This window comes from Nelumbo nucifera, chromosome 1, assembly GCF_055504915.1.
Source record: "Nelumbo nucifera cultivar China Antique chromosome 1, China Antique-T2T, whole genome shotgun sequence".
In the NCBI taxonomy this organism is placed as follows: Eukaryota; Viridiplantae; Streptophyta; class Magnoliopsida; order Proteales; family Nelumbonaceae; genus Nelumbo; species Nelumbo nucifera.
The window spans coordinates 153,398,564-153,421,132 of NC_142649.1; the positions used below are offsets into that span (position 1 = coordinate 153,398,564).

The 22,569-nt window shown below is 35.5% G+C and overlaps 2 protein-coding genes across 3 annotated transcripts in view; both read right to left on the minus strand.

The window, feature by feature from the left end:
- Positions 1 to 3,228, minus strand: part of PIR121 (transcription activator) — a 172,341-nt gene extending 169,113 nt beyond the window's left edge. Inside the window, exons 1-2 of one of the 2 annotated variants that reach the window (XM_088894769.1) lie at positions 3,082 to 3,228; positions 2,879 to 2,961 (exon numbers count right to left, since the gene is read on the minus strand). In XM_088894769.1, coding sequence (XP_088750895.1) covers positions 2,879 to 2,932 — 54 coding nt within the window. In that variant the 5' untranslated portion in view covers positions 2,933 to 2,961; positions 3,082 to 3,228. The remainder of the gene's footprint in view (positions 1 to 2,878; positions 2,962 to 3,081) is intronic. The other variant, XM_088894770.1, reaches the window with a different exon arrangement.
- An 8,028-nt stretch (positions 3,229 to 11,256) lies between these two features.
- LOC104587652 (chaperonin CPN60-2, mitochondrial-like) lies at positions 11,257 to 18,893 on the minus strand. The gene is made up of 17 exons (XM_010245351.3): positions 18,478 to 18,893; positions 18,342 to 18,366; positions 18,034 to 18,165; positions 17,051 to 17,210; positions 16,681 to 16,856; positions 16,436 to 16,531; positions 15,796 to 15,900; positions 15,075 to 15,161; positions 14,883 to 14,972; positions 14,675 to 14,755; positions 13,789 to 13,857; positions 13,630 to 13,707; positions 13,380 to 13,475; positions 13,045 to 13,248; positions 12,597 to 12,702; positions 12,417 to 12,495; positions 11,257 to 11,730 (listed from the first exon to the last, which is right to left on the minus strand). The coding sequence occupies exons 1-17, from the start codon at positions 18,513 to 18,515 to the stop codon at positions 11,628 to 11,630; spliced, it is 1,725 nt and encodes a 574-aa protein (XP_010243653.2). The 5' UTR covers positions 18,516 to 18,893; the 3' UTR covers positions 11,257 to 11,627.
- Between the last annotated feature and the right edge of the window lie 3,676 nt (positions 18,894 to 22,569).

Below are 22,569 nucleotides of genomic sequence, written 5' to 3' on the forward strand. Positions count from 1 at the left end.
CTCTTAATGGATTGGTTAGCTTTGATTGAATTTAAATCTTTAAAAAGGGATTTTGTCTTTAACTGGTATCTGTCTTGGGCATAGAAGGTGGTACATAGTAAAGTTGTTTGAGGTTGTTTTTGTCTTTCTTCCCTTCTTTTATATTTTTTCCATGTGTACAGCAACATTGGGTAGTGGTCTTTTTATACAACAAAAATATTTATTGGATTGCCCATGAAAAAAAATTGCAAATCCAAGAAAGGAAGAAACCAATTGGAATATAACTCCTGGTTGATACGAATATGAATGAACCTTTTTCCCAAAAAATGGGTAGATACAGAATCCGGTTTTAAGACAAGACCAAGACAGCGGACTTTTTGATGTAATATTCTACTTATACCGATTATTGAATTACCCCTTACCATTACTGATTATTAATTACCCCTTACCATTTTCAAAAAAAATACAAAGGAAATGGGATATTAAGATAGGATAACAGATAGCAAAAGTAAAAGACAATATAACAGAACAGTCAAAATAAACACACAAGCAGAGAAGAATTTATGTACAAATTATCTTTGATCCCTAACCTCCTAGAATTAGGAATATTACACCAATGTCAGAGTTGAACTGGACCAGACAGTCAGACAGTTGGGACCAGTACCCAGCAGGTGTTCCAGTTTTTAGGCATACCAGGTTCTAAATATTATCAAAACCTGGTTGAGTCATGGTTGGACCATCTGGGTAGAGTTTTTAAGCAAACCCTCTAACAAAAGAGAAACTCTAAGTCTTTTTTTTTCTACGAGAGTAAGAGATCACCAAAGAAGCTTCAGTTTAGAAAACGAAGAGGAAAAGAGGACTGATGAAGAAGAATCAAAGATAAACTTAACACTTGAGCAGTTGAATTTGAGATTTCAAGTCTACAACACAAAAAAGGACCTGAGATTTCAATCAGTTTCAGGCTTTTGTGAGATTTCAAGGAATCAACTCATCATCATCAAGCACTGGTGGACCTAATACTCATGTACATGTAGATGAGCCTCACAACCTAGACTCCCCATCCACTTAAATGCTATCTACTGCTTATAACTATAGTTTGGGGGATCAAATGGATGCAATACTGGCACAAGGCCTCCAGCGTGCAAGAAGATGTCCAGTACAAGTTCCTATTTACAACCCCCTGCTAGAACACTTGCTGGTGTTTCAGTTCTTCGCAATGAATTTGGGGAGGCCTTTGATGTAAACTTGCAGAGAACATCAACCAGGGCAGGCGGTTACCTTGGTTTGTTGCATATATGCTGCTCTAATGATATCAAGTCATAAGACTTGATGAAGAGGAACCTTCAGATATTCATTGAACTTTCAAAAGTGACACTTCTATCTCTTTCCAAATGTTAAGTGTCAAAGAAAGCCAGAGCTTGCTCTCCATGGAATCAAAAGAAGTTACAGGTAAGCAATGATTTTTATGGGTGTAATTCTATGGCTATTTAATTTTTTATAAATATTTAAAATATGAGAATGAAACTATGGAGGGGACATGAGAAAAGGGAGGGTTTCACAGAAGCTTCAATCTTTCAGACTTTAAGATTTTCGCTTAAGAAGAACTGAAGAGAATGAGATTATATGATTGTTTTACACTTTCATAGTTTTGTAGAAGTTTCTTTTTCCTTTTGTTACAAAGAGGGTTTCCTTCAATTGTACGAGAAAATCATAAACTCCTCTCTTTAAGTCTTTTTCATTTTCTGCATTTTTTTCTTCTTTCTACTTCTTATTCAATTAAAAACTTGTCGTATTTTGTTTGCCAATAGAGCCATTTTGATTGCTAACAATAGAAATTAGATCATTTTTTATTTGCTGTAACTGTCAGGTATTGTTTATATTTTGTCTATATTTTTGTGTTTTATTTATTATTTCACAGTTCACTGGATCAATCCAGTGGTCAGGCCATTCCACCCGTGATCCATTAAGCATTCCAGTTTTGTGTCCACTCTGAGCCGGACAACATCGTATAAGACATCTAACAGGCTAACAGCATAGAAGTAGCAACAATGATTCAATTAAGATCAATGATATATTGATATAGAAATACATCAAAAGTGAACATTTCTGCTATCTTGACTCAATCATCCATAACAAGGAATAAGTTGAAGAGAGTGTTACTCATAGAATTAGAGCAGGGTGGCTAAAATGGAAAAGTGCACCTAGCGTGTTATTGGATCAGTACCTAGCAATGAGTCCAGAAGTTTCGCAAGACAAATATCAAAAAATGTCATTACGTAGACTGGAGTTTTCCACAATAAAGACTCAAAGCGTCCAAAACAAGGAATAGCTGAGATGAAGATGCTAAGATAAGTGGCAAACTAGGAATAATAGAATTAAAAATGAAAGCAACCAAGAAGACTTAGGACTGAACAGATGACAAGATGAGGGAAAGTCTAATGAAATGGTTCAGCCATGTGCAAAGAAAACCAATAACTGCACCAGTGGCAAGAAATAACTTCGTGCAAGTAGAAGTATAGAAAAGGCTTTCAAAGAGAAAAAGAAAACCAAAAGTACTTGAATTGAAGCAATGAGAAATTAAGAACCAAATAATCTGAATGAGGACATGTCCTTGATGGATTGCAATGGTGGATCTGTCTCTTACTGTATCCAACCACAAATAGTTGGAATAAAGCTCTGCTGAGTTCAGTTGAATGAGAGGACTTCTAATGTGGTCGTTCCTTCTCAGAACCCAAAAAAAAAAAAAAAAAAACTTTCTAAGCAAAATTATTTCAATAAGTAAGATGATATCCATTAGAAATTCTACATGAACAATAAGACCCGAAACACACTTGAAATTAAATGGAATTAATGAATTCTACAGAAACTATTGAAAATGGCAACCAATCAAATCACTCACCTCTAACGAAAACGTCGATAGAGCTGCAATGGCTTCTTCAACAGGAACAGCCATGGAGCCTTTCCGGTACTTCCAATCTCGATCTGCTAACATAACAGCCTTATCAGCTCAACTGAAAACTAGATTTTACTACCAAAAAAACTACATCTTCTCCCAAATTTTCACAAAATTTCAGAACTGAAGGCATCACTGGTTCACATTACCAGTTTATAGGTTTATAACGGAAAAAGAGAGGGAGATTTGGAGTCTAGGAGACACAGAGAAAGCACATTAGCCCTGATTCTTATAATCGTTCGGACATCGGAGAGAGATCTAACCGGCACTCGGCAGCTTCCTCGGAAAAGTGTGTCAGTAACTGGTCTCTACTTATGAAGTTATGACGTCCGCGTCCGCGTATCGCTAATATTCGGTTTCGAATCAAACCTTACCCGTCGGATTATATCGGATTCAAACCGGTAGCATCGCAGCGAACCCTCCGAATATATTATTTTAAATATCAACTAATAATATCTTTAAATATAATATCTAAACTGATTTAACTTATTTTTTACTAATAAATGTAAATTGATGAACCTATTACACATATGACATATATATTCAAACCTATGGATTAAATTCGGATTACCGGCGTATAATTCGAATTCGGGCAAACGGATATCGCTCGCATCCCTAATCGGGCAGCGAATTTGCTCCAAATGGTTCTTGATTTACGGAAATGTTATCGAGAGGTAGATCCACGGCAGCACCGCCCACATCGTAAACATCTGCGACGAATAAGCACTGTCCCAACTAGCCATCACAATTCACAGCCGCAGAGGACAGTGTTGGGATGATATCCCTTTTCGTTGAAGATGTTCCATCGACCATCCACTACGTTTTCTTCTTAGTTCTTTGGGTCTGTTTAGTTCATAATTAGAATCGGAATTAAAATGGTTAATTCTTATCGTCTGTTTGATTTATACAGGAGTGGGAATGGAAATTAGAATTATAGGAAAGAGAATTTCATTTTCAAGGGAGGGGCAGGGAATATCATTCCAATAAGAATGGAAACGGATACCAATTCCACTCAACCAATCAATTGAGATCATTTTAATTCCAATTCTAAAGCCCTATTCTCATGAACCAAACGATGCCTTAATTCTTGATCGAATTTGAAATATCTATTTTTCCACGTGGAAACCAATATCTAGTTCGATGTCAGTTGTAGATAATAATTTATTGCTGGTTAAACAAGCGATCATGGAAGTTTTTTTTGTCTTCAGTGAAGTAAGGGATCATGGTAGTTGAGAATGGTTGTATTGGTGGGCCCCCACAATTTACTAGATGTAACTAAGCGTACAAGTTAGATCGCTGCAACCATGATGACTAGTTGTTTCTCAAATCAAATCCAAATTTTGCTTTGAAACCAAGCTTGTCCGCTTTCTTTGCGCTTAAGTGTTGACAGCCTTTATTCATTGGATGAAATTTAAAATCCTTCCTGAGGTTTCTGACAATCATAAAAATCTCTATTAAGGTTTCACTTTAATAAAAGCCTTCCTTAGTTTTGAAAAACCTGCAATTACCTCACTTTGGTCATTGTTCGAGGGTTATAATTTACTAGATTGTCGTTACTATTTGTTAGAACATATTTCTACATAATTTAAAATGTCAGATTTACCCTTCTAGATTTCACTCTAGCTAACAGATTTATAAAGTCAAATTACTTTACATTTGGGAGTATTTTGGTAAACCTTCATATGAATTGATAGGCATATGAGTAAATGGGTATTTATAAAAAAAACACTAATGCAATAGGCCAACGTTTCTGGTCTATCACAATGATAGAGGGAGGTAACTACAGTTTCTTCAAAACTATAACAAAGGTTTTTTTATTAAAATAAAATTTCAGGGGAGATTTTTATGATTCTCGTAAATCTCAGGGGAGATTTTTATATTTTACCCTAATTTATTATTGTAGGCATGCTTCCATGTTTGCCGCCGAAGCCACCATGCAATTTTCAATAAGATCCCTTTTATAGTTTTTTCTAGGATAAATCAGATGGAACTTTCCTTTAATTTGGAGTCTTTTTTCTTTTTTAGATATTTGGTATTTCTTTATATTTGTTTTCTCTTGTTGGGCAAGAGCTCTTTGTATTTTTATATGATGCTTTGTTTGGCAGTATTTTTATATGATACTGAACCGATGTTTTAAAACCCTACCTGGAACCGGAGCTTGAACCAATAAATAGGCTAATGGTTCAACTACCTACTTTGACAAGCCATTGACCAAGTCCACGAATTTTGCAAAACAGTGAGTTGGAGATTGACCCCAATTAATTTGTGATTGAGTTACTGGATGGGGGCAACAATGAGTTGAAAACATTGTATTGAAACCTCCCTCCCCAATTGCTAGGGTAATTTGGATTAACTGAATACGATGATTGTTCAGCAGGCTGTGGAATCAATGATATGCAAACATCCAATGCATTTAGCTAACAGCTAATCCTTGCTCTTGTTGGGAGTGGTTATGAGCTATTCTAAGTTTAGCATTTATAACAAGGGTATAGATCGAGCCTAGGCCTAGCTCAACGCAAACCCCAAGCCTGGAGTAAGGTTGGTCTGTGGGTTCTAAAAGTTGGATACAGGTGCCGAAGAGGGTATGTGGGTAAAAAGGGTTGTAGCAAATCAGTTGAAAATGGGAACATTCAAAATCCCCCTTAAGGGGATTTATAGGAAAGTTGGCCATCTAAACATGCATGGTTCATCGACATTCTAGAATATTCCAAACAAAATTGTGTTTGGTACTATTGTCATTTCTACTTGCAATTTTTTGTATTGGTCAACACAAATTTTTGAAAAATTGTCTTGTCATATAGGTGTTGGCATTTATAATAAAAACACTAAATTTGATGTTTCCTAAAGAAACAGTAATGGTACCCAATGTTGTACTGATAACTCAAAGCATTTGTGGTAGCAAGAAAATATATTCTTAGAAAATTTATATTGACCAACCTAAAATGTTACAAGTAGAAAGTGGCAATAGTATCAAATACAACTGAAGTTATTAGATACGGTTTTAGATCTTAGGCCATCTTGTATCATCAAGCTCGAGCCCGAACCCAGCCCGATTGTCAAGCCTAGATCTTGAGCTTGAGCCCGGCCCTATATAAAGCCCAAAGTTTGGGCCCAAACCCAAAGCCCAATATTGATATGTATTTTATAATATATTATATATTATATAATATTGTATACATTTAATATATATAATACTTTTTTGTTATTAATTTTACTATTATATAATATATATTATATAGTATTAAGGCATATATCATATTTCTACTATATATTTAATATTATTGGATCAGGCTCAGGCTTGGGTTGGCCTTATTTGGGAAAGCCTGAGCTTACTCGAAAAATAGTCAAGCTTGATTTTTAGAGCCCAAGCCCGAGTTCGCGTGCTTAAAATTTTGTTGAAGCCCGACTTAGGACAAACTAGACCAGGCCAGCCCGTCAAGCTACCCAACCCATGAATAGGTCTAATGAAAACACATGCCTAGAGGGGGCCAAGTGTCTCCTTAACAATCTAATCACATGGCACAATCAAGGCCCTTCATGCATAAAAAAACTATTTTGTTTGGATGCAAGTCATGGGGTTGAGTTTTGCTAAGTATATCTAATATGAGATTGGGACTATGCTTATATGGGTTCAAGTAGTGTTGTCAATTGGACCAGATTTGGTCCAATCCAATCCAACATAGGTCCATTTATAAATGTACCGGACCAAATTCAGTTCAAACCCATATAAACCAAATCCAATCTAATCTAATTGAAATTCAAACAGACCAGATTTGGGTCCAATTTGGTCCAAACTGAATGAAACTTCTAAAAATACATAAAAACACATAAAACATAAAAAATTGCAAAAATATATTATTAAAGTTTTAGAAAATATAAAAAAATGCAGAAATAAAGCCTACATTAAAATTGTATCAAGAATTATAATGATGTTTATATATGTATATTAGTATATTATACATTTATATGAAGCATCAAAGCCTGCATTCTTTGATGCCAACTGAACCACAACAATTTCGTAAAGCAAACAAAATTGGGTGGACAGCGCTGAAGTGGCTGAACTGGATGAACTGATGAACCGACTGACGCGTGAAGTGCTTGCAAGACTGTGACTTACCATAAAATTCTTTTTACTATCAAGGGTTCAAATTAGACTATCATTCCCATCAAAGGATGCGAGCTAGATCTTAAGAATCTCATAAGAGCTCCATTGTCATACTCCTGTAGGAACCTATCATGCTTTAAGTACGAGTTTTAGCCCAAGAAACATTTCATCTAATCAGCATCACTTTTAAGGCTGCATTTGGAAACAATATAAATAGAGTGTAAATCCCGGTTTAGGGTAAATTTGCAGTTCACTTTTGTCTATGTTTGACAATATTACATTTTTGCATTGATAAATGACAAAACCAATGCATATTTATATCAATAATAAGATGTAAAAGTACATCAATAAAAAATAAGTAAATTTGCATTCAAGTGGGATTTTGATAAAATAAGGCATATGCTTTATTGGAATTAGTGTTTACATCCATTACAGCTAAAAGTCTACTTGGTAAGAAGATAAATTTGTTAGTGCAAAACTAACCCAACTTTACAATTTATATGAACCGTTTTACACTCTATATATTTGCATTCACAGTTATTTGTGTTGTTTCCAAACATAGCCTAAAGGGAAATTATTTCACATGATCTCCTACCAAAATAAGAAAACAAACATCTCTAGTAACAACACCATATCCACAACATGATCTAATTTCATTATGGCATAATACAATGGATTTTTGCATTCAGAAAGATAAGGTATTAATTTAGGTCATGTTTGGTTCATGGGAATAGAAATATTCTGATTCTAACTGTTTGGTTGGGCAGAATTGGAATCCCATTTATATTCTTGGTGTAATGGCATTCCGTTCCCTCCCTCCCTTGGGAATGAAATCCCATTCCAACTGATTTAAATTCATATTCCAATTTCTTTCTAAATCAAATAGACTATGGAAATAGACCATTACAATTTCAACTCTGAAGAATTTCAATTCTGATTCCAACTACAAACCAAACGGACCCTTAGAGTATGGACCATCATAGCTTTTGAATAGGCATCATGAAACAAATATATGCTACGATAATTAATTTACTGGTATGATGCTTTGGGTTTACCTCATAAAGTTGTCAAACCAAAAAGTCAAACAAAAAAAAAGAAAAAAAATCAGTCTTAGAACTTATTCATTGTATGATTGGTGTTTCTGAAACAGAAAGAAACAGACCACTAAGGATTAACAAAATGTAGCAAATAGGTAATCTATTCTTCAAAGGTTCTGTTTAGTTCTATTATAGAGTAATGGCCAAAAATAATATGACCCTTACAAAACTTCAATTTTATGTTACTAGAATATTAAACACAATATTCGTTCTTATTACACAAAGTTATAATCTTTTAATGCTCAGTTTGGAAGGAATACAAATACAAACACATATAATATAAATACATACAAAATACAAAGTTTTGCATTCTATATATTTATATTTGTACCCCTTTCAAACCAAGCCTTAAGTCTTGATCCAAATTACAATGTGGGTATGAATAAATTGCATAAGATGATTTCTCCATAAGTTCTTTATTTATTTATTTTTTTTTGAGAAAGGTAAGGTAAAATTTATAAATTAAAAAGAAACAAAGAAAGTATACAAGTTGTATACAACGAGGCCCCTAAACGCCTCAAACCGAGAGAGAACAGTGTCCAGTATCCTTGATTGCATCCAACCCTGTTTTGCTAAGCTACAAATGGTAGTTCTATAGAAATCCATCTATATTCCAAAATCCAATTTATTTTCCACCCATCTCTAGGCACAAACATGCATTGCAAAATTACTGAGCCAGCTAGTATTTATAATGTTGTTTAGTTTACACCTTATGCTGTATTTGGTTGTAGTGCAAATAAATTTGCACTGATGCAAAGCTATGATAGTGCAAATTATTAGGATATAAATTCTGATTTATTTTTGTTTCAAATTTTGCCTTATTTTGTTTGGTTGCAGTACAAATGAAGTAAAACAAGAACTGAATAAAGTAAAATCTAAAACAAATTTAAATTAGAATTTGCATTCCCATACATTTGCACTAGTGCAAATAAAATTATACTGCAACCAAGCACAGCCTTATGAGCAACAAATGTATATATTTGCACTAATGAAGATGGCTGCATCAATCTCTTGTAAGAACTCATAGGGCGTAAATAGAAATAATACTGATTTGAGTTTTATTTTTATGGTATTGGTAAGTTACTGGTTTAGTGATAAGAGGTTACTAACTATTAAATTTAGTGATAAGAATGTCCAATACTAAAAATCCATATTTGAATGGCAGAATAAGAATGACAAATCTTGTTTTTCTTTGTCTTGATCAGTATGTAACTATATATAATAAACAACATTTAACAAGAAATTCAACAAGGGAAAAATTATGCTGTAGCGCCCTGGGGTGTGCAATCAGGGCATTTGCTAACCAACAATACCTCGAGACCTTTTCTCAGGTCATAGTGCGCCCTTTAATAGCACCATCATATCATTTTCTTGAATCTGGTTTTATCCATATATCAACTCTATATATAGAACTGTAATGTGGGTTGAGCTGTGCTGGCACGGCACAGATTAAAGGCGGCCTGGATGCCATCCGTGCCAGGCCTTGAGCCTTGGCGGGCCGTGCTTGGGCAGCACAGCCCCCCTCCTAAGCCCAACATAGTCCGATGAATACTCTGATCCATTTTGGACCAGTCGAGTTTAATGTGTAGATCGTCCAAACTGTTCAAATTGATTTTAATTTAGATTGGTTCCACCCAAACCTGGTTCATTGACACGTTCTTATCTTCTATCAATGGATCAGATATTGGTTCAATTCCACCTAATCCAATATAAATCCATTACAGATGGAGTAGGTCCAATCCAACCCAATAAATACTTTGGACCATTAAGTGTATATTGGTCCAATTCAATGTCTTTTAGGTCTGTATAATCTGTTCAAATTGCTTTTAATTTGGATGGGGTCCAACCCAAAACCGGTCCATTGACACCCCTAGCCGTACACAGTTGATTTGAATTAGGGTGTAAGAGTAATGAGAGGTTTAGTCAGAGATTTGAAACTTGGCAGCATTAAGAATCCGAGTAACGCAAGCTTTGGGGGGGGGGGTGTCAGGTCAATAATGCCTTTTTCATATAATTATAATTTAAAGACAAGTTTTTCAAAAGCATGATAACTATGTCATTTTTCATATAATTTAATAATGCCAGAACTAAATTTACCTTAACCCCTTGAGTGTAGGAAATAAGAACATTTGGAAAAAAAAAAAAGAAGTAATGAAGTTGGGCTAACCTGATCCCAACCCAAGCCGAAAACTTTTGATTGGGTTAGACCGTTAGGGTTAGGGTTGAGGGTTCCAGTCCACAGCTTGGATTGGGTTAGCATTGACCTAAAGGTCCTCAACCCCGGCCAGACTTGTATAAAACCACGTCTTAAGTTCTTAACAAAAGTGGTTGGGGCACGAAACCCGGGAGCCAGGCAGCTTACGGCTTATCTATCATATAATTTGAGAAAGATCATCCACAATTCAACACGCTGCAGCCATTTTCGATACACATCTATACATAATACATCAGTTACCCCAAAGTAATCATTACTGATGGCCCTCATAACCCTGCTACCACAGATCACTCCCGATCTCATCTCTTACTCACAAACTGTTCCCAAAGCGTGCTTGTACTGTGTAGAGTTCCCTGTGGGTATGGATATGGAAACAGATTGTGGACCATAAGAGATCCAATCTCATCACAGGTAATGCAGAACAAGCATACCAACATGATGACAACTCTTGTATCTGTGCACAAGAACATTCATGTTGGGCTAATGGTTTGTATCATCCAGAAGACTTCAATCAATGGATTCGAAGCAGCTTAATCACCGCAGATATGGATACCTAATGGTAAGTTCTGACTCAGAAAGGTAGTATACCTTATGAATACTAGAAGTCTAGAACAAAGGCAAGCTCTTGGATATTATCAGCTCCACTCCACTGTCATCACTCGTCAGCTACAGAGATCAAAGGTATGCCAATTATATCTGGACCTTCTTTGTCGAACATCAAGAGCCGTGTTTTTTATAATGAATTATATATACATGGCAGAGTAGTAACAATTCACTAGAGGCACCGTCAGTCCACTACCCTTGTTGGATTTGTAATACAACACAACCAACCCAAAGGCCAGCCAAAACTCGGCTCGGAAAGAAATCAATTAACCGTTTAGCACCACACAACGTCATTAAAACTTCCTTTTTCAAATAAAATGTTTTATTTTCATTTTGAGAAAAACCTACACTGATATCCCTGCTGAATCCTGAACAGAAAGACTCGAGTCTTTACAATCATCAGTAATGATTTTTTTTTCTCTAATCGGGTAGAATCGTGAACAAAACTTCCTACAGACTGAATTCCCTCGCTATGGTTACACGGATTTCTGAGCCTCTAAGAAAATTTCCTGACAGATTAAACAGTGCAGAGGGCACAAGAACCAGATCCCACTTTGGGAAAGAATTAGCCCACCACCATTCCAAACCCTAACGTTCTTTCAATTTTCATGCGAAATTCGGGATATAATATTACCACTTCGATTAATGCTCAGCTCATCCAGTCTAAATAGGCCTTCAATAATCCATGCCGCCCATACCACCCATTGCTGGAACTTCCTTCTCATCCTTGGGAAACTCAACTACAACAGCCTCGGTGGTTGTCATCAAAGATGACACGCTGCATAGCACAACATCAAATAAGATGGAATATTAATTACACTCTTGTGGGCAAAGACTAGAGAGGTATGTTCTACACTATACTCTAAGGGTGTCAATGGACCGGTTTTGGATTGGACCCCGTCCAGTCCAAAATCAATTTGGACAGATTGGACGGACCAACAAAATATATTGGATTGGACCAATCCGGTCTAAAATATTTATTAGATTGGATTGACCCTGGTCCGTTTGCAACAAATTTATATTGGATTGGGTTGGATTAAGCCAATATCTGGTCCATTGATATAAGATATGAATATATGTGTCAATGGACCGGGTTTAGGTTGAGACCAATCTAAATCAAAATGAATTTGAACAGATTGGACGGTCCAGACATTAATTTGGACCGGTCCAAATTGGTCCAAAACATTCATTGGATTGGATTGGATCTGGTCCATTTATAATGGACTCACACTGGACCGGATCGGATTGGACTAAATCCAGTCCAATTGACACCCCTATTATACTCTATACATGTCCATGTCAAGGGTGTTCGTGTCATTTTATTGGGGATCATTTGGTAATTGCATCACCTTACATGGACAAGTGTGTAATAGTAAAATCAGTAATGAGAATCTCTAATTCTATTTGCAAGAGCAGGAATCCGAGTAGAAATTACAACCAACCAGCTTTCATGTCCTTAATTACCTTGCAGCATCCACCAATGCAGTTCTGATCACTTTCAGTGGGTCGATGATTCCTGCCTTAACCATGTCTACGTACTCCCCTGGTTGTGAATGATTAAAGAAATATTAGATAATCAAATTTGTACAACATAATAATAAAAGCAATAGCATCGTTATTCTCAGGCAATAGAAAGAGACACACCTTTTGCTGCATCGTAACCAAGGTCAGGGTTGTCCTGCTCCAGTAACTTGCCGACAACCACAGCTCCTTCAACCCCAGCATTGGAAGCAATTGTATGTACTGGTGTCTGCAGTTAAGAGGAAAAGTACAACCTCCAATCATTAAACTTTTAATAAAACTTACTGGAATCAAATATAAAGACTTGTTATTCTAAGCTTCTAACTTGCGTAACTTCAAGCTATTAATCTTTATAAACACATGATACAGCACCTAATAGCTCAACTTCCTCAAATTTTAAGTCGTCAGTGTCCAAGTCAACAAAGATCTCACACTGACTCAATAGGCATCAATCTAATCCAGATTCAGTTATCAACATTGCCGTGAATGTCATGTAAAGCTGCCTTAAGTTACTATAACCTCAATTTAAGGTAGTGGAATAACTGATATCAAGCATGGCAAAGATGGATACCTTGAGAGCATTTTGAATTATCTGAACACCAATTTTCTGGTCAAAATTGGCAGTGTGCAGCTTATCCAATTCTTTGGATGCATAAAGAAGTGCAGCACCACCACCAGGTACAATTCCCTCTTCCACAGCCGCCTTAGTTGCATTTAAAGCATCAGTAACTCTATCCTTCTTCTCACCAACTTCAGCTTCACTGGCTCCTCCTATCTGCAAAGAAACTCAAAATTATTACCAATTTAAAGTGGCAAAGGGGAAGGTGGAGGCAAACTTAAACCCCAGATCCTTGAAGCTCACGATTTAAACAAAAATTGCAAATTTGTTTCAACAGGATAGTATACCTTCAAAACAGCAACACCACCAGAAAGTTTTGCTAGCCTCTCTTGCAATTTCTCCTTGTCATAATCAGAAGTGCTCAATTCAATTGCGGACCTCAACTGTTCCAAAATATTTTAGCAACAAACCGTGTTAGGATGCATAATGTCCATCAGCATTTAGATCAATAATGGAAGCAATGAGCAACAATTCGGACAAAACAGAAGCCCAAATGAAAGAACTTAATAATGAATAAAGAATAAGGAATAGCATTACCTGCTCACATCGCTCCTCAATGGCTTTCTTGTCACCAGCCCCATCCAGAATGATTGTGTCATCCTTAGATACTGTCACCTACAGATGCACTAACAGGTTAACTTCTATAATGAAAAAAAAAAAAACAATATGGTTTTGGAAGGAAGAAAATAAGAGCACCTTTTTACATGTGCCAAGCATATCCAAGTCCACCTTCTCAAGGTTCATGCCAAGTTCTTCTGTGATGAGCTGAACAGAAAACAAGATAATTTAACAAAGCATGCATATAAAATATTGTTAAATCTAAAACGAAGGCAAGACAGATATCATTGTTTTCAGACTTAGACTTGACTGAATGGTAGGAGTTGGGATCTCATCCCAACAAAAACTGTCCCAACGTGGTTCCAACATGATCTCTCCCTGCAAATCTCACCATAAGACAGGGACCCATCATGGATGAGAAATTAGGATGTGTGGACAAAGATCATGTTGCAACGTTTTGGGACAGTTTTCCATTGGGATGAGATCTGGGCTTGGATAATAGACCTTTCAAAAGGCAATGAAAGTTATAAAATATCTTCTTAAAAGGCAATGAAAGTTATAAAATCAATATTTTTTTATGTGAGAAATAAGAATTTCACACCCTAACGTAGACTTGTTCGGGCTTGCCTTGAGGGGTGTGGTCGGGGGTCTGGGGGCGGAGCCCCCCGACCCAGCCATTAGACTCAAAAAAAAGCAAAAAGCGCAAAATTTTAAAAAAGACGCACGCCTGGGCTGAGGTGCAAGGCGCATCAGGCACATGCCTAGGCACACCAGGCGTGCGCCTAGGACTTGGGCAAGACGCATACCCCAAAATGTGCCTCGCCTGTGCGCCTAAGCACGCCTGACCAAAAAATAACTTTAAAAGCTAATCTGGAACAGATTTTATTTTATTTTATTTTTATTTATTTATTTGTTTGTTTGTTTTTCTGCACAGAACAACATGGTTACTGTTTGATCTGGGACTCGATGCCCAAAATGATTCTGTCTGGTAAAATCTGATAGCATTGAGAGATAGTGGACTTACCTCACCCCCTGTTAGAGTTGCAAGATCCTGCATACCAGCCTTCCTGTTTTCTCCAAATCCAGGAGCTTTAATGGCACAAACCTGTTAACAGTTACATATCATACCCATGTCAAGCCATTAAATGATGCTTTCTGCCCACCTAATGATCAACTATCTGTAATGGAGGTAGAAATTAGTAGATGAAAAAACAGACGCACTGCTGCAGTACCTTGTATCCAGCTCGAATCTTATTTAAAATAAGAGTTGCCAGTGCATCACTTTCTACATCTTCTGCAACAATCAACAAAGGTCTTTGCCTCTGAAGCTCACAAGAAAATTTAATCAGATAAACAGATTACATCTTCTAAGTGGAGTATATTTAAATCCAATAAATAAAAACAAACAAGAACTGCTTGCTTACCTTCAAGGCCAACTCTAATACTTTTACCACAGCATTTATGCTTGATATTTTCTTCTCATGGATCAAAATAAGGGGATCTTCCAATTCCTGAGAGCAGAAGCAAGACAATATTAGAACTATTATGAAGCCAGTTCTGGGGGAAAACTTCTCCTTTATTAGAAATAATACAGCAATGACTGTTTGAAGAATAAGCAATACATGAAATTAAAAAAAAAAAAAAAGAACTTCCAGAGAAAAAAAAAGGTTGGCATATAAGCCATGCACCAGGAAGCCAACCTGGCAGAAAAAACAGATAACATTACAGGTACAAGATCAGACTACCAATTCCTAGCCAACTTATCATTAAAAACTTGCAAAATAACTTTTGCTACCTCTGAACAACTTGGGAAGCCTCTACTTAATAGAAAATTTTAATTAACCAAAGACAAATAAATTATAAAATAATATATATAACCCAAAGAAAACCCTCATTCATTCCTGCATCTCCCAAGAAATGCAAAAAGCTCTTGATGACTAGCACCTCTTCTTAATCATAATCATACCACTCCCTTAACAATAGGGGGTCTAACCCACTTGCAAATCCCTGCTGCAACCTCCTTGGTAAATCAAGAGGTGGTTTATCTGATCTACTTTCTTAATTGAAATTGTTCAGACATAGAGAGGTCAAAATAAATACATCTTGAGACATGAGAAATTTGCTTAACAGGGACAGAAGGCTTACACATTTTTGATTCTTTTCATTGGTAATGAAATATGGAGATATATAGCCTTTATCCAACTTCATTCCCTCAACAACTTCCAACTCATTATACAGTGTTTTCCCATCCTGCAACAGTTAGGGCAACAAGAAAAATCAGATACAAATTAATGTTACATGATACATAATATAGATACCTAATAGTTTGTGCAATAGAACCAAGTAGAAACCTACATGCAAACCTATTAGCTGGATGAAAATTTTAAACTTAGGGATTTGATGTACAATATCAAATGACAAAGGAAAAAGAAACATACAGACAACTTGATCATTTGAATATTTTTAAATTTATATCATATCAATTTCTGCAGGTGATTTAAATTCAGTGGGCTTCTCAAGTGTTTGGAAAAATTCAAATTCCATATTCAGCTCCAACTGCCAAAGCACAAGTATGTTTGCGCACGTGCAGAGATAGATGGTGGTGGTGGTGATGATGATGATGGACAAATACAGGAACTCACAAAGACCCACTGAATTGGCTAATGAGATAAAAGTTTAAAAGAATTGTAATTTAAATGTTTATGTTATTTGCATAGAAAATTCGGATAGTTACAAAAATACTAGTTTGACATATCAAGATAAAAGAAGAATAGCACTAACTTACAGCTATGGTGATAACTCCCTCTTTGCCTACTTTCTCCATCGCCTTAGCTATCAGCTCACCAATCTCTCTTTCTCCATTTGCTGATATTGTTCCAACCTTTTTCCATACAGAACTAAATTAGCCATCCATTAGGGGAAAATTGGCTTTTAGGCTTTCTCAGATTTCAGGCCGTCACTACTACTACTAATACCAACAAGTGTAACAGTAAAAGCAAGTCCAGGGAAAAAACAGAAAATGCAAAGAACCTGTGCTATCTCCTCAGATGTGCTGATCATTCGTGCTCTGCTCTTTAAGTTTGTCACTACAGCATCTACCGCCATTGTGATCCCCCGTCTTAGATCCATTGCATTCATTCCAGCTGCCACCGACTTGCAGCCTTCAGAAAATATTGCACGAGTGAGGACTGTCGCACAAGTGGTACCTGCAAATATGTCAAACAGAAGGGTATCATCAGTTGCAATCCACTTCTACACCAAGATAATAATTAAGATTATCCACAGGAGCACCACAAGAGTGGTATAATCGTAACAAAAACATGCACATAAATATACTATTGCTCTAATCTATTCATTTACATCCATTAAAAGATGAAAAAGGTAAGGTAAGCAACTTTACCATCGCCTGCCATGTCATTGGTTGCATTTGCTACCTGCTTCACAAGGCTTGCACCCACATTCTTAGTTTTGTCTTTGAACTCAATACTCTTTGCAACAGTAACACCATCTTTGGTCACCTTTGGGGCACCAAAGCTTTGCTCCAATACAACATTGCGCCCCTTTGAAAAGTCAGGCACAAGAGCATTCATAAATCAGCTAAGCTAACTGGCATAACCAGAACGTTAGAAGAAACAAGTGAAAAGAATGAGGAAAACAAGTTACCATTTATTTGTGTTTGTTGGGTGGTGGAGGGATGTTAAGAGAAACTCCTTTGAAAAATATTGCTTTAAATTAAAAAGGGAAATGTTAGCAGGCAGCTAACTTCATGGATTCTTGAAGAACACTTCTATGTGACAATTTTTTTTTCCTTTTTCTTCTTAGTTATTAAACCGGGCAGCTAATATGCATAATGAATGCCATTTTCCTATAAAATGTTTATTAACAAAAACAATCTTGACAAGTCAGATTCCAGGACGTGTCAGATTCTGATTCCCGTGTCCACATCCATGTAACACTGCCACGCACCAGAGGGGTGCTTCTGACTTGTAGTGTGCATTTTCATGAACACTACTGCGGGCTTGCCACTTTCCAGGCGGACCCACTGCCTACTAGCAGTCCTCATTGAAAATTACCAAGTGATCCTAAACCTCCCATACTACTAGGAGTTCCAACTCTGTAAAAGAATCCTACAATACTACGGTGCAGCTCTTACACCAAACAAAATCTACACACAATGAAGAAGGGGAGTTGTCTTCGTCTTCGAATAAAGTTATTATATTTTACAAGTACATAAGTGGACATGCCTATAGATCGATCGTGGTATGTACTCCTTGGTTCCAAACCAAGCACATTGCATTTTCATTTTCATTTCACCACAATTAACATCTTGCGTTCAGTTCAGAAATGAAGATTTAACAAAAATACCAGGAAGTGATCAATTACCTTAGGACCCATGGTTACTTTAACAGCATCAGCAAGCTCTTCAACACCCTTAAGCATCAAGGCACGAGCTTCAACTCCAAATTTGACGTCTTTAGCCGCATAGTTCCTGTTCCAACTCAACCTACTACCAACCTAAAATTCAACAATCCAAACATAGAATGAGAAAAAAAAAAAAAAGGAGACGAACCCATTCAATAAGCAACATTTAAACCATTCCCAAATAATCCCGAAGCCACTGAAAATGAAAAAAAAAAAAAAAAAAAAACAGAGAGAGAGAGAGAGAGAGAGAAAAGATACACTAGTCCCACCTGTCGGCTACCGTTCCTAGCGATTCTGCGAAAAGAGAAAAGCACAAAAGGGAATATCACAATTGTAAGAAATCAACAAACAAAATGCGTGATCAGTGAACAATCAGAATAAAATTATTTCATTTTATCTACTTACCGGGCCTTGGAAGCAAGGTTGGCAGCCATGCGATACATGGTTTAAGCTAGAGAGTTGCAGAGTACGAAAACCTAGTGTGAATTCTGGTTAGGGTTTCTGGAGTGTTGCTTTGGGTGGAAAATGCAACACTGAGAGATGGAAGGAGAGGACGTAAATAGAGGACAGAGCACGAGGGGTTCAGCACTGGCAGAGGTGGGTTCTAGACGAAGGAAGTCTCTAGAAGCACCCACCTTCTAGGGTTTAGGGTTTTAACTAACTATAAAGTATAAACACGTAAAAATTGAAATCGTTGGGCCTGGGCCTCTATACAATCTTTCTGACTTACAGATGCCGGTTTCCGTATAGGCCTATAGGGTACATGAAGAAAAAATGGATAAAACAACGATTCGAGGTGTTTGGCAAAAGTACTTTTCTTTGCTAATTGCAATTTAAGTCTGCTGATTCACATTAACTAGCATCACAACAATGCCCGGAACGGAAACAATGTTGATATGGTGTTTAAAACTAGCAATTGTATTGAAAAAAATCCCAAAAAAAAAGGGCGGATAAGTAAGGAGTAAAGTTTGGAAGCAAAAGATGGGCCTCTTTGGATCATTTTAGTCTGCCTTTGTTTGCAATGCAAGTGCAAATATGTACATTATATATTTACCCATTTTTCGGTTCATGGATGCAAATATGGTTTACATTTTAAATTGTTTTTGTATTCATCGTATTTGTTTGAAGTCAGTGCAAAGGTGTGGGTCCATCATTAAATGCTCCAACTATCTTATGCTCTAATGCCTCAACTTTGGTCAAAAAGTCAATCATCAAATGAATACAAAATTGTATAAAAAAATAGGTACAGTAATGCTCTATTTTTAGAGTACAAAGTGTCAAAAAATGCATTTTTGCATTGATAATCATTACTTTTTTACGTTTTAAACAAACGCTCATATATCGCAAACGGAGGAAAAAAAAAAAAAGAGATAGATGTAATGCAATCTACTAATTTGGGTTACATTTCATTTAGCAAAAACATAAAGTTGCAAGTCTTGAGTCGGGGATCAAATTCCTATAGCAAATAATTTGGTAGTGGCTCAGTTGGTAAGTTTTATTGCTGGTTGTAACGGAGACTTCAGACTTGGGAGTAAATCGTGTTGGGGAGGTTATGGGTATGGGGGATGGGCTTGGCTACCTATTGCTTTTTTGTGTAACCCCATGAAAAAGAAGTGTTGGAATATGCTGCTTGCATGGTTGTATATGTAGAGGTGTAAATCGGGTCGTATTGGGTTGGTACGCTACGACCTGTGAACAGTGCTTCCCAACCCCTGGGATGCTTTGGGGGGTTGTCTAGCACGGCCCATAGCTCGAGCTTGTAATGGATCATGTCGTGTCGCAGGCCTAGGCCGAGCGAGCTATAGGCCATGCCATGGGCCTGGCCCGTGTCAAGCTAGGCTATGAGTCAGGCCGAACCAAGTCAAATAGTTTTTTTTTTACATTTTTATTTTTATTTTTATTTTTTTGCTAAGTAAATACTAAAACTAAAATACTTCACTTTCCTTAATTCCTTTGAGCTTTGGGAACAAATTGGAAAAATAAAAAATCTAACAAAGAAATAAAAAATACTTAAATATTTAACAAAATACAAAAATGGACAACAAATTGGAAAACAAATAAGAATTTTATTTCTTGAATTTTAACAATACAATGGTCAATGGATGAATGAAATATAAAAAATGAATAAAATATAAAAATATAATACAATTATAAATTGAAAATAAAAAATTACATTGTTGAAAAAATAACAACTAATTTAAATAAAATTGAAAAAAATACAATAATTTTAATAATTGAAACCTATTACAATAATTGAAATATTGAGTATACAAACAAATAAAAAATATTGACTTCATCATTTTTCTTCAAGTTCCACCTCCACATGCATCTTCATCTAATCATCTCCTTGATTCTCATCATCTTCTTCAGGTGAAACATTAGGTGTAATGTCATGCACTCATTTATCTTGTAATCTATCATTAGTATCCAACCAATTTTTTAGGCAGATACACATCTCCACACTTCCATCATTCATGTAGCTTCTCTTGTCGTCCAGCACCCTAATACCTGTACTAAAACAAGACTCCGATAGAACTATAGACATCGAAGGATTAGTAGATCGCGTGCCATGGCAGCAAGGAGTAGATAGTTTTTTTAATATCCTCTCCACCAGGCCAAAATATCAAAACTATCCCATTCCTCAAAGTCGTATGAATCAACTAAAGTAGAAAAACTTGATTGCAAATAAAAATTAAGTTCATTAAATTAACTTGTTGATGAAGTGGTAGTAGATTTCTACATCTTATTTATTAAAGACCGGATTTTGTCTTTTCCGCTACTGTAACTAGTTGTTTCAAAAATGGAACTTGTATATGTACAAGATTTTCTATGCCCTACCACTTGAAATTCATATAAACTATAAATTTCAAATAATAAACTATTAATTTCTTCTTTTTTATTTCCAAATTCAATATTCATATTTTCACGATATGATTCAAGTAAAACTTCTAAACCATCTTTACTAATCCTAGGATCTAATATTATAGCTAAGTAATAAATGGGAAAATTTGCCCCCAATAATTTTTAAATTTATTTTCCATTATTTCAATAATACTTGTAGATTTTTCCTATATTTTGCAAAACATTCACTAATCATAAATAATTGATTAACTAAAAGATAACTAGTTGAGTAATAAACACCCACAAAATCATTAGTTACATCATAAAAAATTTGTAAAAAATCTTTTATACAAATTGTCATTTCCCAATCTTCCTCGAGTATCATATCATGCGGCATTTTTGCATTATAAAAATCAGTAAGAATTTGTTTGTAAGAAATACAACTTTCTAATATAAAATAGATAGAATTTCATCTATGTTGAACATCTAATACAAAATGTTTATATTTTAAACCATAATTTTGACATAAATATTTAAATTCTTGTTTTCCTACTCTAGAACTTTTAATATATATTATACAATTTCTAGTTTTATAAATTTGATGAGAAAAAATATTTAAAACGTCTTGAATACATAAATTTAAAATGTGACATGCCCATCTACTATGAAATAATTTACCATCTAAACATTGTTTTAATTGAGATTGAGATTTTAAAATATTTATTATTGAATCATTATCAAAACTAATATAAAAAAGTTTATTTTCAATTCCATAAATATGTAAAATATTTAAAATACTTGCAGCAATAATTGGGCTAGTATGTGGCCAATAAAGCCTAGTAAAACTTAAAATTATTTTATGTAAAAATCATTTTTCATCAATAAAATGACTGATACCACAAATATAACTTATATTAAATCTAGATGTCCAAATATCAGAACTAATTGCAATTTTAAAATTAAGATTTGATAACATAGAAATTAAATTTTGTTTATATGAGTAACAAATTTTTAAAGCATCAGTTCTAATAGTATTTCTAGAAACTTTTTTTAAATTGTGGATTTACATATCTACGTAAATTTTTTTCAAGTTTAGTATATTTAGCTAATAAAAATAGATGTTCATCATGCATAATATATTTTACTAACTCTTGCCTCATTTTTTTTTTGAAAATATTTAAAAGTACCAAAAATCTCACTTCCTGTTTGTGCTTGTGATGTTTCTTTCCCTTCTTCTTCTTTCATCATATGGTGTTTCAAATGTCTTCCCAAGTAACCAATACCACTACTACTACTACTACAATTAAAGTCACTCATACATTTTTGACAAATGGCTCTCTTTCCCTTCCCCTCAACCTTCTCTATTTTAAATATTGTTCAAACCGGGCTAATCAACCTAGTGTTCTCATTTTTCTTCCCCTACCTCTATTAGCAATACTAGGGGTGGGAATGTTGACAATATCAATAGCATCCATATCGGCACTAATACTATCATATTGCGACTGAACACTAACATTGTCAACATTGACCACATTGGGGAATTAGTGTCTAAAGTGAGAGAAGGAGCCATCCATTTTTCTAATTAAAAAAAATAAAAGTTAATTTAATTGCATTTACTTGGATTGCCAATATAGAATCTCAACTTGATTTCAACGG